This window comes from Dendropsophus ebraccatus, chromosome 8 (assembly GCF_027789765.1).
Source record: "Dendropsophus ebraccatus isolate aDenEbr1 chromosome 8, aDenEbr1.pat, whole genome shotgun sequence".
In the NCBI taxonomy this organism is placed as follows: domain Eukaryota; kingdom Metazoa; phylum Chordata; class Amphibia; order Anura; family Hylidae; genus Dendropsophus; species Dendropsophus ebraccatus.
In genome coordinates, this window is record NC_091461.1 from 80,060,359 (window position 1) to 80,075,663 (window position 15,305).

Below are 15,305 nucleotides of genomic sequence, written 5' to 3' on the forward strand. Positions count from 1 at the left end.
TATAAATTTCTTATGGGAAAATGTGCTTCAGTTTAAGAGTTATTTGGATTATAAGCACGGTCCCGGAACGAATTATGCTTGTAATCCAAGGCACCACTGTATTTGGAACAATGTACAGTAAATTGTTTTGCTTTTTACCTATTGGAAATATGGAGGGCGATAAGGTTCTCCCACTCTCATTCTTCTAAAATATGCTTTTCCTGGCTATCCCAGTCAGGACCCTGTCCTATCTCCTACACCTCCTCTGGGGATTAATACTTAATAGTCATCTCCCCACATTTTAATAAATTCTATAATTGATCTTTTGTCAGTGAAAGTCCTCTACTTTGGTCAGAAAGTAGTTCAAGCTGTGTTGCCGCCCTATGGTGGTTAATTGGTATTCTCCTGTGTTGTTAAAAAAAAAAAAGTTCACAGGAGAAAATGGAATTAGTTTCCCTCCCTTATTTGTGGTGGTATTTATGGGTATTTCACATATACTGGTGAGCTGTGGGGTGGGACCTTTTTTTTGTTTTGTTTTGTACCTAATACAGAGTGGAGTCAACCTCATAGGGTGCTGCCGTAAAGGGTTACTAGAAACCAAATTGCTGGTAAGAACTAATTTCCCAACCTGTTCTTATTGCAGTCTGATTAAATTTAAAGGAGAATGTCTTCACAACATTTAATTTTTAGTTTCATCAGTCTTTTTTAGTGTTGTAGCTATCCATTATTTTATTAATCGTTTAAATCTGGAATCTTACCAGGGGTCAGCCAAGTTGGAGACCCACTCTTCGTTCTTATGCAGAAACAGAGAAACTTCATAGATTTTTACAGTCTTCAGAAAGTAACATCTTCCTTCAAAAGAAAGCTTATATAGTGTAAAGTCTCTATTACACAGGGCTACTGTGAGGAGCAAACGAGCGCTGTCAGCACTCGTTTGCTCCTCATTTCCCGCTATTACACGCGCCTGCAGCAAGCGAGTGAGAGCCGGGGGGGCTACCCGGGTGATTGCTTGATCGTTCGGGCAGCCCATAGCATATAGCAGTGGTCTGTTGCCGCCACTCCTATTCCATGGAGCGACGGCAGCAGATCGTTGCTATATGAGTCGTTGTTCTTTCAACATGTTGAAAGACAAACTACTACAACGATCAGCCGACATTGTTCATGACGGCTGATCGTTGTGTTGTATTACACAGGACAATTTTCGGCTGTAACGGCTGATAATCGTTCCGTGTAATTCCATTCCACCTTATCCCAAGCAGTACAATGGGGTGTTCAGTACATTGCCTATTTTCTAATGATAATTAGACGTTTTTCATCATTCGGTGCCTGTATATACAATAACCACAAAAGTCCAATCACAGCAGCACATGCTTAACTGTATATATGTGCACACCTCACCAGCCGGTGACCACAGTGGTGTTCACAAAGAATTCCATATATACGAGGCAGTTTTTGTCTAAATGAAAAAAAGGTTTTCACCAGATGCAACGTTTCAACTTGAAAAAGCATGCTGAAGTTGAAGCATTGCATGCGATGGGATAAATGTTTTTCATTTGGACAAATGCAGCCTGGATATACTGAATATTCATCCTGGTATATACTGAATATCAGCATATTTTGAAAAGATCAATGTGTCAATAACTTTTGATGAAATTTGTTTACATAAATAAAAATCACCCAAATATATGTAAAAAAAAAAAATACAAACAGCTGTTTCGCGTGAACAGCCGTTGTGTAACGCTACCTACAGCTGGAATTATAGATCATGATCATTAATGCCGGCCGTAGATAGTGTTAAATAACGGCCAATCACAGGGAATGGCTGTTGTTAATACTGCGTGGGAATATATCCTAATAGAACAAAAATATAAATAATTTAATTTGTCTTTTTTCCCCCCCAGTAAAGCACAAACCATGGACCCTCTCAGACAAACATTTTGATTCATCTTCAGACAATGAGTTAGCAGATGATGATGATGTTGCTATAGAATCTGCTGAAGACCATTCTGTTACAGAAACTTCTCCTAACCATGACAGTAATCAGGAACATTTACTCGATGACTCCATTATTGCTAATGGCAGAACTCATATAGACAACGTATTTCATTGTCTTCCTCAGAACACAAAGTTTACGTCGCAACAGAATCTCAGTGTGGTTGACAAGCAGTTTCCATGTTACATGTGTGGAAAAACTTTTGGCCAGAAAGCTACACTCATTAGGCATGAGAGAATACACACAGGAGAGAAACCATTTACCTGTTATGAATGTGGAAAATGCTTTACCCAGAAATCTGATTTAGTTGTACATCAGAGGATTCACACCAATGAGAAGCCTTATTCTTGCCTACAATGTGGTAAATGTTTTACCCAGAAATCCACTTTGGTTGCCCACCAGAAATTCCATGCAAGAGAGAAACCATTTCCTTGTCCCGATTGTGGGAAATGCTTCACTCGAAAGTCTGACATGAGCAAACATCAAAGGATTCACACCGGAGAAAAACCTTTCACCTGCTCTGACTGTGGTAAATGTTTTATACGGAAACCAGACTTGGTGAAGCATCAAAGGATCCACACAGGAGAGAAGCCATTCATCTGCTCAGAGTGTGGTTCGTGCTTTACACATAAGCCAAACCTTGTTGCCCATCAGAGAATTCACAGGGGTGAAAAACCATTTTCGTGTTTAGACTGTGGTAAATGTTTTACCCAGAAGGCCAGCCTTCTTGACCATCAACGGATACACACTGGAGTGAGGCCATTCTCCTGTGTGGCGTGTGGGAAGTGTTTTACCCAGAGGTCCATCCTCTTCAAACATCAGACCATCCACACAGAGGAGAAACCATTCACATGTTGTTTTTGTGGGAAAAGCTTCAAGCTGAAGTCTGACATTGTGCGTCATCAGAAAATACATGCATACATGCACTGATAATCCACTAGCCTCCTGGCTCTTTTTACCACTTAAAGTATATGTGAAAAATCATAACCAGTTGGCCCAACTTTGGTTTCCTATCTCAGGTGTGATAGGGCCATTTGGAACATAGCAGCACACTGGTTTATTTTATCATTTATATTGTTAGAAGGGGTAACTTAAAATGTATTAGTATTTCCCCATATAAAGTTAATTTATATGTTCTGAATGTTAAATATTTGTTGGAATAAACTAACAGTGTGAAAGAAAATCTAGCTTAAGTCAAATAGTGTTATTAGGGGTCTTACATGTTTAAAGAGATCCAGTCACCTCTCTGAGGGAGGAAGAGTGAGTTGGCCCCGGGACTTTACAGCTGCAGCTGTCTTTAGCGGGGAAGCAATTTAAAGTCTTCATCTTTAATCCTCCATTCTGGGGGCTGATAGGTGGGGGCTGATAGGTAGGCATGATGGGGGGAGCAGCAGTGGTATGTAGTTACACTGCCTCTGCCCTCTTCACAACCACTCACGCTTGATTGGCAACCTGAGCATTGAGAACTTATTGCAAAGCGCTCAGGCTGCCAATCAAGTGTGAGTGGCTGGGAAGATGACGGAGACAGGTCAACTACATGCCACTGCCCTCATGCCTCCTTGCCAACACCAGAACAGTGTGCGATGCCCTGGCCCCTGGGGGCCACTTCCGCAGTGCTGGTGTTATGAGCGGGCAATGACCGGGGCAGCTGCAGGGGTTATACTTGTCACGGTATAGGCCTGAGGGCGGCACAGCTGTAGGGCCGGTCTGTGGAATCTGCGGGTGATGATGGGCATGCGATTCTTCGCTGCACCTAGTCAGGGCACCAGTTAGTGGACACCAATGCCAGGGTTCAGTAACAGCGGTTTTATTATAGATGAGGTAACTAGTAGCAACAGTTCTGTCCGGATGCAACTGGGTATATAGCAGGCTTTGACAAATAAAGCAGGAGTGGTGCTGCGTAGGCTGTGAGAATACGTGCCGGATGATGGGAGTAGGAGTATGAGAGAAATAGCGTTGCTGGGTGGATTAGCTTGAGAATAATACTTGCTGTGAATCCTTGCAGCGATGAGGAGAGATAACGGAATGACACCCAGATGAGAGAGAAGAATCCGGACACTTGAGCAGGCAGATACAGCCGAAGACTGGTATATAGCAGCAGACTTAGTCACTCTTCTGTGGGAGAGAATAGAACCACACAACCTCCTTGCTTGGAAGCAGGGGCTGAACTGACTTGTCAGCAGGAAGTGGGAGGTCACATGGTTGCTCCTGGCCAGAGCTAGTCGGCCATTGGAGGAACCATGGTTACAGGTCACGTGATCAACAGCCTTGCATACCACTGTACAATGTAATAATACACAGGAATACATGAGAATACACATGAGAATGCACATTACCAGAGAATACTAGGGGAAAACCAGCAGCAGTTGCAGTGCAAACACTTACCAGAACAGGCATTGACACAGCAATAGAAATGGGCATAATAGGAGTAGTAGTCTGCATGTTCTGGGACACTGCAAGTGGATTTAAGATTTTAAAATTGCTGCCCCGCTAAAGATTGCAGGGCATTATAGGTATTACCTCTCCTGATATGACGAATTCTTCAGAAGAAGGTCTCTTAATTGCTCCGTAACAACCGCCAGTTCAGTTCCCTCTTCTGGAAAAAGAGATTTCTTGTGCTCCCTGAACAGGGCTCACAATTTATGGGCTAGGGAACCTTTGCTTTCCAACTCCCATCATGCCTGGAGTCAGAGCTTTAGATTTGACTGTCCAGGCATGATGGGAGTTGTTGTTTTGCAACAGCTGGAGAGGCGAGGTTCCCTTCCCCTGGGCTAGGGACTTTGCTGTATTAGAACACCTCTAACCACACACTTTAATGCTTTCCTTTGAACTGCGGGAGACGTGGTATCTTTCCTATGGTCCGCAAGAAAGTCTAATTGTCTTTGTTATGGATTCCTTACAAAGAAAGTTTTAGAGCAGCACCTTATTAAGGCCCCATGTCCATTCTCTTGGCACCAACCCTGGCAGACACAGTGTCAAAAATACAGAAATACAAGGGAATAGTCAAACCACATGGCTGTGCCAATTTTAGCCCTTGGTACTAACAATAAGGAACGCTGGGAGATAAAGAACATATCTAGCCGAGCATATGAGTCATGAGAGTCTGAGTAATCAGTATAAAACTTACGGGAAGGATTTAAAATCCTCCAGATATCCACCAGCTAGTAGCTCACCGAACGTGCCTGATTGATAGCAGAGCGGGGAACTGATGACCTGCCGTAGAAGGTGTCCAAACAAGGGTCCACAACCATATTAAAGTCTCCTCCCAAAATTGCCATCCCCTCCATAAATTATGAAGCTGGTTCCAGAATAGATCTCAGCGTTAAACTCTGGTTGGTGTTTGGTAGATATAAATTACCAACAGTGTAAATCTGCCATGGATATCCAACTTATTAAAAACAAATCGTCTGGAAGGACAGTAGGGTATCTACTAAGGGCCCTATTTCACCAGACTATTATCGTTTGCATAATCGTTACCGATTAACGATCTCAAACGACCGCTATTGCGAAAGACCTGAAAACGTTTACTCATTTCCATGGAACGATAATCGTTACTTATGATCGTAATTGCGATAGTTTTTCTTCGCTATTGCGTTCGTATCTATTGCGAACGACCGAACGATGTCTTATTCAATGTGAACGATTTGCGAACGAGCAACGATAAAAATAGGTCCAGGTCTTATAAAGCGATCAACGATTTCTCGTTCGGTCGTTAATCGTGAACGGCATTTCAACTGAACGATTATCGTTTAGATTCGAACGATTTAACGATAATCTGAACGATAATCGTCCGGTGGAATAGGGCCCTAAGATGCATGGCAGTGAACGTTGTAGTACTGTGGACAGCCTCTTGGATTTAGCCTCTGGATTAGTGCTATGTCTCCAATGCAAAAAATGGGATTTTCCTATGGAGGGAACATGATTGGTCATAAAATGGGTCTCCTGTAAAAACAAGATCTGTACCTTGTGCATAGAATATGTCACCTGAGACCGCTTCTCTGGTACATTGAATCCTCATACATTCAGTGAGGCCAATTTACAGGATGCCGAGAGCAACCTTAAGAAACGAATCAGGGGCAAGTGAATATTAGCGCAATACAAGGTAAGAAAAGAAGAGAAAAGGGTACAAGCAAGAAGGGGAGGGAAAAAGGAGAAACAGAATAAAAAAAAAGGGTAGAGCTAACGATTACAATCAAATCGTCACACTAACTGAAAGCTGCTCTGGCTAGACAGAGTGAAATCCAAAGAGTAATTACAAACACTGTAAGCGTCTAAGGGTGCCCTTAAACAGAGAGATTTATCTGACAGCCAAAGCCAGGAATGAATTTGAAAAAAAATCTCAGTCTTTTCTTTATCACCAGGAACAGAGCCAGGTCACACACCCCTAAAAGAGCTATTTTAAAAGTTATACCTAGATCACGTAACTTTTATCAAGCCGGTTCAGTGCAGAGTAAGACCTACAATGATCACTGATTGCTGGTACCAGCAACTCCGACATCTGTAAATTCATATGTAATTTTATTATAAAAACTCACATAAAATGCATCTGAGCAACAAGTTTCCATGCCATTCTGGCGTCTTTCTCAAGCTCACAGCCTTTTTGTCCGATCAGGAGTTGTCGGGCAAAGCATGGGCAAAGTTATAGTATGTAACCGTGTCCAAGCAACCTAGTGATGCCTTTATGAGCACATCAACACATGAACAAGCCACTTCAGTAACTTATTGTAAAATACTGCATTTACATGTACTGTTATCCATTCTTTCTGGCTAAAGGATGCAAGAGGAATACATTGGAGAAATCTCTCACCATACGTTCAGATTGTAGAAAAAAAAAAATTTCTACAAAATACAAAAGTGGGGCATCACTTTCCTTTTTCCTCCCCATCCGGCCCCGGCCTCCATGATGATTTCTTCCAGCTACGTTTTATCTCTTCAGACCCTGCGAGACAAACATCTTAAGGCCCTATTCCACCAACAGATCTGAAGCCAAACCCAGGAACGTACTATAATCAGAGAACAGGTCATAAAGGAAAGACTGGATTTCTCCTCTTTTCAAATTCACTCCTGGGTTTGGCTTGAAATCTTTGGCAGATAATCTGTCGTCAGATCTGTTGGTGGAATAGGGCCTTTAGGCTCCGCACATTTCTTGCAACTTCCTTTCCTTTCTCCCTCCTATAGGCTCCCATAGTAACTGCGCTGTTTGGTGTTATGTGCAGTAAAGCGAGTAGGAATGGGGGTTGCCCCCTGTATGTAGGATTCCCTGCTGTGCCCATATACTAAGAATGCCCCCAAATGTGCCCCCATGCAATAAGAATGCCCCCAAATGTGCCCCCATGCAATAAGAATGCCCCCAAATGTGCCCCCATGCAATAATAATGCCCCCAAATGTGCCCCCATGCAATAATAATGCCCCCAAATGTGCCCCCATGCAATAATAATGCCCCCAAATGTGCCCCCATGCAATAATAATGCCCCCAAATGTGCCCCCATGCAATAATAATGCCCCCAAATGTGCCCCCATGCAATAATAATGCCCCCAAATGTGCCCCCATGCAATAATAATGCCCCCAGATGTGCCTCCATACAATAATAATGCCCCAAATGTGCCCCCTTACAATGATAATGCCCCCAGATGTGCCCCCATGAAATAATAATGCCCCTAAATGTTTCCCCATGCAATAATAATGCCCCTAAAAAAAAAATCCTACTCTCCTAATCGGGGCTGTGTGGCTGCAGGGAGCAGCTCTTCCTTCCTCTTCGGGCTCTATCTTGCGAGCCATGGGGACGGGACCTCCGGCAAACATGATGACGTCACATCATCATGCCTGCCGGAGAGGTCACATCCCGAAGTCCCATAGGCTGCAGGTATGAAGTGCCGGCGGGCTATGGGATTGAATGTAGGAGCAGGATGCTGACAGGTCCTGCTACTACATTATGCTCACAGTGCGGGCGGAACATCAAAGTGATCTGTGCATCCCTAAAAGCTGCGCTGCCGCAGCTTCTAGGGATGCTTAAAGAGACGCGACACCCATGGCGGGTTCTCCCGGCGCCCCAGTGTGTCGCTGCACTCCACTAACGTCAACCAGGAGTCTTTTGGCAGAAAACTTATTGCTCCAAATGGGCACTCAGTATGTCGCAGTGTTCTCTTAGTATAGTTAGAACAGTGATATATTTATATGTTCTGGCTGTGGTAAAAGTATAACTAATAATAGAAATCTTCTCAACCATCAGAGAATGTATCAGAAGAGAAATCATATTCATGGTCTGAATGTGGAAAATATGTTTTAATGAACATCAACGATATCACACAGGGGAAAACAATTTCCACGTGCTGAGTGCAGGCTATCTTTTACAGTTGTACCTTGGAGTAGGAGCATAATTTGTCCCGGGACTGGGCATGTAATTCAAATCCACTCTTAAAATAAAGCAAATTTTACCCCAAGAAATAATTGAAATGCAGACAAATGGTTCCACACCCCAAAAATGATTTATTATTCTGAATAACATGTAAAACAGATGAAACAAAATATGCGATATTATAAGTTACTGTACAGTAATGGAGAGGATGGGAAACACAAGGGCGGACAGAGACTGCAGGGAATATGAAGGAATGAGCAGGACATGTGGGCACATACATGCAGCACTCTCTGTCCGGGGAGAGAAGGGATACAGCTATGAAGAGATTACCTCCACAGTCCTGTCCCCTGATGCAACCTTCAGCCAGAAGTGGATCTGCTATGATTTGGCAGGTGAGGGAGTCTTCCTGAGTCAGAGTACAGTGCTGTAGACCACCCTGTGCAGGCCATGCCCCTCCTCCACTTGTGCTCCCACTGAGTACAGGGAGCTCTTAAACCAAAGCAATGCTCTTAAACAAAGTCACAATTTTGAAAAACTGTGAGCTCTTAAACCAAAACGCTCTTAGACCAAGTTACTCTTAAACCAAGGTACCACAGTGTATGCAAGTGCCTTGTGCAACATCAGAGAATTCACACATGGAACAAACCTTATTCATGTTTCGAATGTGGTTGAAGTTTCACCTGCAAAAAGCACCTTGTTGATCAACAGCCCCACCTGGGAGAGAAAACATTTTTATGTTGTGAGTGTGGGAAATGTTTTAATCACACAATATCTTTGCTCTGCTCTGTAAACACTGCATAGATGAGAAATAATTCCCTTGTCCTTACCCCTTAATGATCGATAACATGAGCCCTGTCTTTATCGGGCTGCTCCTAGCTGCTATCAACAGCTGGAGACCGTGCCTATTAGCCATCGCAAACAGATCGTTGTTCGTGCCGGCTAATTAAATTCAAACTGACAGCACCATTTAAATGTCAGTAAACACGCATCATTGGTGGTCCAATGTGGTGATCAGCCTCCCTGATGCGATCAGGAGAGGCTGATCACTCGTACCTTCCGGGTCAGGCCTCAGCGACACTCTGATGCTGATCCCGTCTCAGCGCTCAATTACTAGATATAGATGCATTGATCTCTATAAACAATCAGTGTATTTCTCATAGAAGTCCCCTAGGGGGACTACAAATGACAGTTTAAAATCAATTTCACCTGCAAATAGCAAGACACACTCAAAAAAGGAGTGGTTCTGCAGGTGGGGACCACAGACCACTTCTTAGTACCAATGCTTTCTGGCTGATGTTTTGGTTACTTTTAAATGCTGGTGGTGCTTTCACACTCATGGTAGCATGAGACGGATTCTACAACCCACTAAAGTGGCTCAGGTAGTGCAGCTCATCCAGGATGGCACATCAGAGTGAGCTGTGGCAAGTAGGTTTGCTGTGTCTGTCAGCGTAGTGTTCAGAGGCTTGAGGCCCTACCAGGAGACATGGTAGGGGAGGATAGGTGGACCGCTACCTCCAGATGAAAGCAGGTTCACACTGAGCACATGTGACAGACGTGACTGGAGTCTGGAGACGCTGTGGAGAGCGATCTGCTGCCTGCAACATCCTTCAGCATTACCGATTTGGCGGTGGGTGACATTTCTTATGGGTTTCGGGAGTTTCATCTCCCTTTATCAGGTTGCAATCTGATGAAGAAACGCCTGAAACCCAGAATTACTTATTTTATGTGCATTTTTACTTTTATACAATTATTTTATCCAATAAATCAGCCATTTTATATTTTATACTCCACTTGTTGTGAAGGATTTTTTGGCAGCGCCAGGATACCTACCCAGGCACTTTTTCCTTCTCTCCACTGCATGAAACCATGGGTCCCGACACTGGGAGAGTCCCGTTGCCTGGATCCTTTGGCCGGCAGCCATCATCCGACGCTACGAGCTACCACAAAACTGGGTGATACACATAAAGCCCAAGGGGCTAAAAGGTGAGAGTTCACCTTTACTTTTATTTCACACATTGGCATGTAACAGGATTACACAAAGCGCCATCCTCCTTTTTTCCTCTTGTCTTATTTGACAGGGAGGCTGGAGGCTGAGCTGTAATTCTGTATAGATCACTTTCCTGCAACCTCCTGCTTATCAACATGGACAGAACTGGAAGCCTTAACAAAATATCAGGCCTAGTGGCTAGACTGGAAACTGCAAGATTTAATTTCATAAAATTGTAATATTGATAACTGAAATGGAAAATAAAAAAAAAAATCACACAAATTTAACCCTTAGAGGACCCGGACAATTTCAATTTTTGCGTTTTCGTTTTTTCCTCCTTGTGCTTAAAAGGCCATTTGCATTTTTCCACCTAGAGACCCACATGAGCTTTTATTTTTTGCGCCACTAATTATACTTTGCAATGACAGGCTGAATTTTTTCATAAAGTACACTGCGAAACCACAAACAAATTCAAAGTGTGGTGAAATTGAAAAAAAAGGCATTTTGTTTATTTGGGGGGTATTTATTTTTACGCCATTCGCCTTGGGGTAAAACTGACTTGTTATGCATGTTCCTCAAGTCGTTACGATTACGATATGTAACATGTATAACTTTCATTGTATCTGATGGCCTGTAAAAAATTCAAACCATTGTTAACAAATATATGTTCCTAAAAATCGCTTCATTCCCAGGCTTATAGCGCTTTTATCCTTGGGTCTATGTGTCAGGTGTCATTTTTTGCGCCATGAAGTAATCTTTCTATCGGTACCTTGATTGCGCATATGCAACTTTTTTATCTCTTTTTGATGCGACCAAAAATGCGCAATCTGCAATTTTTTTTGCGCTTACGCCATTTACCGTGCGAGATGGGGAATGTGATAAATTAATAGTTCGGGTGATTACGCACGCGGCAATACCAAACATGTTTGTTTGTTTGTTTATTTATTTTTATTTATAACATGGGAAAAGAGGGGTGATTTTGACTTTTATTAGGGGAGGGGGCTTTTTATTAATAACACTTTTATTTTTACTTTTACACTTATACTTGAAGTCCCCGTGGGGGACTTCTAGTATAAGTGCACTGATCTCTCATTGAGATCTATGCTGCATAGATATGCAGCATAGATCGATGAGATAGGCACATCGATTGCTTCCGGCTGCTGCAGCCGGAAGCAATCGAGTGCCAAGCCGGGATCAGCGCCATTACAGCGCTGACCCCGGACGTTGTCCCGGAGGAGCGATCCTCCCCGCTAGACACCAGGGAAGTGCTGCAGTAAGTAATCTGATGCAGCCGTCCACTTTGACAGCTGCATCCGATTACTGTATTAGCGGGCACGGCGATCAGATAGCGGCGATCGCTAATAGCCGCGGTCCCGGGCTACGAGCGGCACCTGGGACCGCGGCGGTTCAGAGCGCGGCCCCGCTCTGAATGCGTGGAGGTGGCCCTGGACGTACGGTTAGGCCCTGGTGGAGGTGGCCCTGGATGTAGTTCCCTTCCTCAATGCGCGTTTCGCGTCCGGCTTGATCACGGATGGCCTCCTAGTAATAATTGCAGTTTACTCCCAAATTACCCCTAACTCCCCCCAGATTACCCTTAACCACCGCACGTTGGCCGTAACAACCGCACGTTGGCCGTAACAACCGCATATTGCCCGTAACAACCGCACGTTGCCTGTAACCACCCCAAATTGCCAGTGACCCCCTCCAGATTGCCCGTAACCACCCCAAATTACATGTACCCACCCCAGATTACCTATAAGCACTTCAGTTTATCAGTAACAATCCCAGATTGTCTGTAACCCTTCCAGGTTGCACATAACCCCCCAGGCTGCCCGTAATCACGCCAGATTACATGTAACCCCCCAGATTGCACGTAACCACCGCACGTTGCCTCTGACCACGCCACGTTGCCTCTGACCACGCCACGTTGCCTCTGACCACGCCACGTTGCCTCTGACCACGCCACGTTGCCTCTGACCACGCCACGTTGCCTCTGACCACGCCACGTTGCCTCTGACCACCGCACGTCACCTCTGACCACCGCACGTCGCCTTTGACCACCCCAAATTGCCAATGACCCCCTCCAGATTGCAGTAACCATGCCAGATTACAGGTACCCACCCGAGATTACCTATAAGCACTTTAGTTTATCCGTAACCACCCCACGTTGCCCGTAACCACCCCAGATTGTCTGTAAGCACTGCAGGTTGCCCGTAACCACCCCACGTTGCCCATAACCACCCCAGATTGTCTGTAAGCACTGCAGGTTGCCCGTAACCACCCCACGTTGCCCGTAACCACCCTACGTTGCCTGTAACCACCCCAGGTTGCCGTAACCACAGCAGGTTGCCCGTGACCATCCCATGTTGTCCGTATCCACCCCAGATTACCTGTAACCACCCCAGGTTGCAGTAACCACAGCAGGTTGCCCGTGACCACCCCATGTTGTCCGTAACCACCCCAGATTACCTGTAACCACCTCAGGTTGCCCATAACCACCCCAGACTGTCCATAACCACCCCACATTACATTTTATTTTATTTTAGTAACTGCACTATTCTAATAACTATTACTAGCTGCGGTTTTGCTCCAGTAAATTGGCGCTCCTTCCCTTCTGAGCCCTGCTGTGTGCCCATACAGTGGTTTATGCCCACATATGAGGTACCGTTTTACTCAGGAGAACCTGGGTTACAGATTTTGGGGTACGATTTCTCTCCTGTTCCTCGTGAAATTGAGAAATTTCAAACTAAACCAACATATTATTGGAAAAATTCGAGTTTTTCATTTTTACTGGCCAATTTTGAATACTTTCCTCTAGTACCTGTGGGATCAAAATGCTCACCACACCCCAAAATGAATTCTTTGAGGGGTGCACTTTCCAAAATGGGGTGACTTATGGCGAGATTTTACTCTGCTGGCACTACAAGGGCGCTGCAAACGCACCTGGCGCTCGGAAACTTCTGCAGCAAAATCTGCATTGAAAAAGCTAATTGTCGCTCCTTTCCTTCTGAGCCCTCCTGTGTGCCCATACAGTGGTATATGCCCACATATGGGGTACCGTTGTACTCAGGAGAACCTGCGTTACAAATTTTGGGGTACTTTTTTTCTCTTGTTCCTCGTGAAATTGAGAAATTTCAAACTAAACAAACATATTATTGGAAGAATTCAAGTTTTTCATTTTTACTGTCTTCGTTTGAATACTTTCCTGTAATACCTGTGGCGTCAAAATATTCACCACACACCAAGATGAATTCTTTGAGGGGTGTACTTTCCAAAATGGGGTGACTTATGGGGGGTTTTCTCTCTGCTGACACTACAGGGGCACTGCAAACGCACCTGGCGCTCAGAAACTTCTTCAGCAAAATCTGCATTGGAAAAGCTAATTGGCGCTCCCTTCCTTCTGAGCCCGGCTGTGTGCCCATACAGTGGTTTACGCCCACATATGGGGTACTGTTCTACTCAGGAGAACCTGCGTTACAAAATTTGGGGTGCTTTTTCCTCATGTTCCTTTTGAAAATGAGAAACTTTGATCGTAACGTATATATTATTGGAAAATTTTAATTTTCCATTTTTTTATTTTTTTTAAATATTTATTTTATTTTTGCATTTTATACAAGTCTAAACATTGTGAAGGGAAATAAAATCCCATCAAGAAGGACAGTGGGTATGTCTTTAACCCCTTCGTGCTGCAGCTAGTTTGGGCCTTAATGACCAGGCTAATTTTTCAAAATCTGACCTGTCTCACTTTATGCTCTTATAGCTCAGTGATGCTTTAACATATGCTAGCGATTCTGAGATTGTTTTTTCGTGACATATGGCACTTTATGTTAGTGGCAAAATTTGGTCACTATTTTGTGTGTTTTTTGTGAAAAACATCAAAATATCATGAAAAATTGAAAAAATTTGCATTTTATGAACTTTGAAATTCTCTGCTTCTAAAAAAAGAAAGTCGTAGCACATAAATTAGTTACTAAGTCACATTACCAATATGTCTTCTTTATTCTGGCATCATTTGGTAAACATATTTTACTTTTTTAGGGTGTTATGGGGCTTAGAAATTTATCAGCAAATTATCACATTTTCGTGAAACTGATTTTTTTAGGGACCAGTTCTTTTTTTAAATGGATTTAGAAGTCTGGTATCCTGAAAACCCCCATAAGTGACCCCATTTTGGAAACTACACACCTTAAAGAATTAATCTAGGGGTATAATGAGCATTTTAACCCTACAGGGGCTGGAGGAAAGTATTCACAATTAGGCAGTAAAAAAATTGAAAATTTTAATTTTCCAATAATATATACGTTTAGATTAAAGTTTCTCATTTTCAAAAGGAATATGAGGCAAAAAGCACCCCAAAATTTGTAATGCAGGTTCTCTTGAGTACAACGGTACCCCATATGTGGGCGTAAACCACTGTATGGGCACACAGCAGGGCTCAGAAGGAAGGGAGCGTCAATTAGCTTTTCCAATGCAGATTTTGCTGAAGAAGTTTCTGAGCGCCAGGTGCGTTTGTAGTGCCCCTGTAGTGTCAGCAGAGAGAAAACCCCCCATAAGTCACCCCATTTTGGAAAGTACACCCCTCAAAGAATTCATCTTGGTGTGTGGTGACCATTTTGACCCCACAGGTATTACAGGAAAGTATTCAAAAGAAGACAGTAAAAATGAAAAACTTGAATTCTTCCAATAATATGTTCGTTTAGTTTGAAATTTCTCAATTTCACGAGGAACAAGAGGAAAAAAGTACCCCAAAATTTGTAACGAGGTTCTCCTGAGTACAATGGTACCCCATATGTGGGCATAAACCACTGCATGGGCACACAGGAGGGCTCAGAAGGGAAGGAGCGCCAATTAGCTTTTTCAATGCAGATTTTGCTGCAGAAGTTTCCGAGCGCCAGGTGCGTTTGCAGAGCCCCTGTAGTGTCCGTAGAAGAGAACCCCCCCAAAAGTCACCCCATTTTGGAAAGTGCACCCCTCAAAGTATTCATCTTG

At 43.7% G+C, this 15,305-nt stretch overlaps 1 protein-coding gene across 5 annotated transcripts in view; it reads left to right on the forward strand.

The window, feature by feature from the left end:
* LOC138799485 (zinc finger protein OZF-like) overlaps window positions 1-3,136 on the forward strand; it is a 14,924-nt gene extending 11,788 nt beyond the window's left edge. For all 5 annotated transcript variants that reach the window (XM_069980737.1, XM_069980736.1, XM_069980738.1 and 2 more), the window contains one exon: window positions 1,881-3,136. In XM_069980737.1, the coding sequence (XP_069836838.1) occupies window positions 1,881-2,902 (1,022 nt within the window). In that variant the 3' untranslated portion in view covers window positions 2,903-3,136. The remainder of the gene's footprint in view (window positions 1-1,880) is intronic.
* Window positions 3,137-15,305: the final 12,169 nt, after the last annotated feature.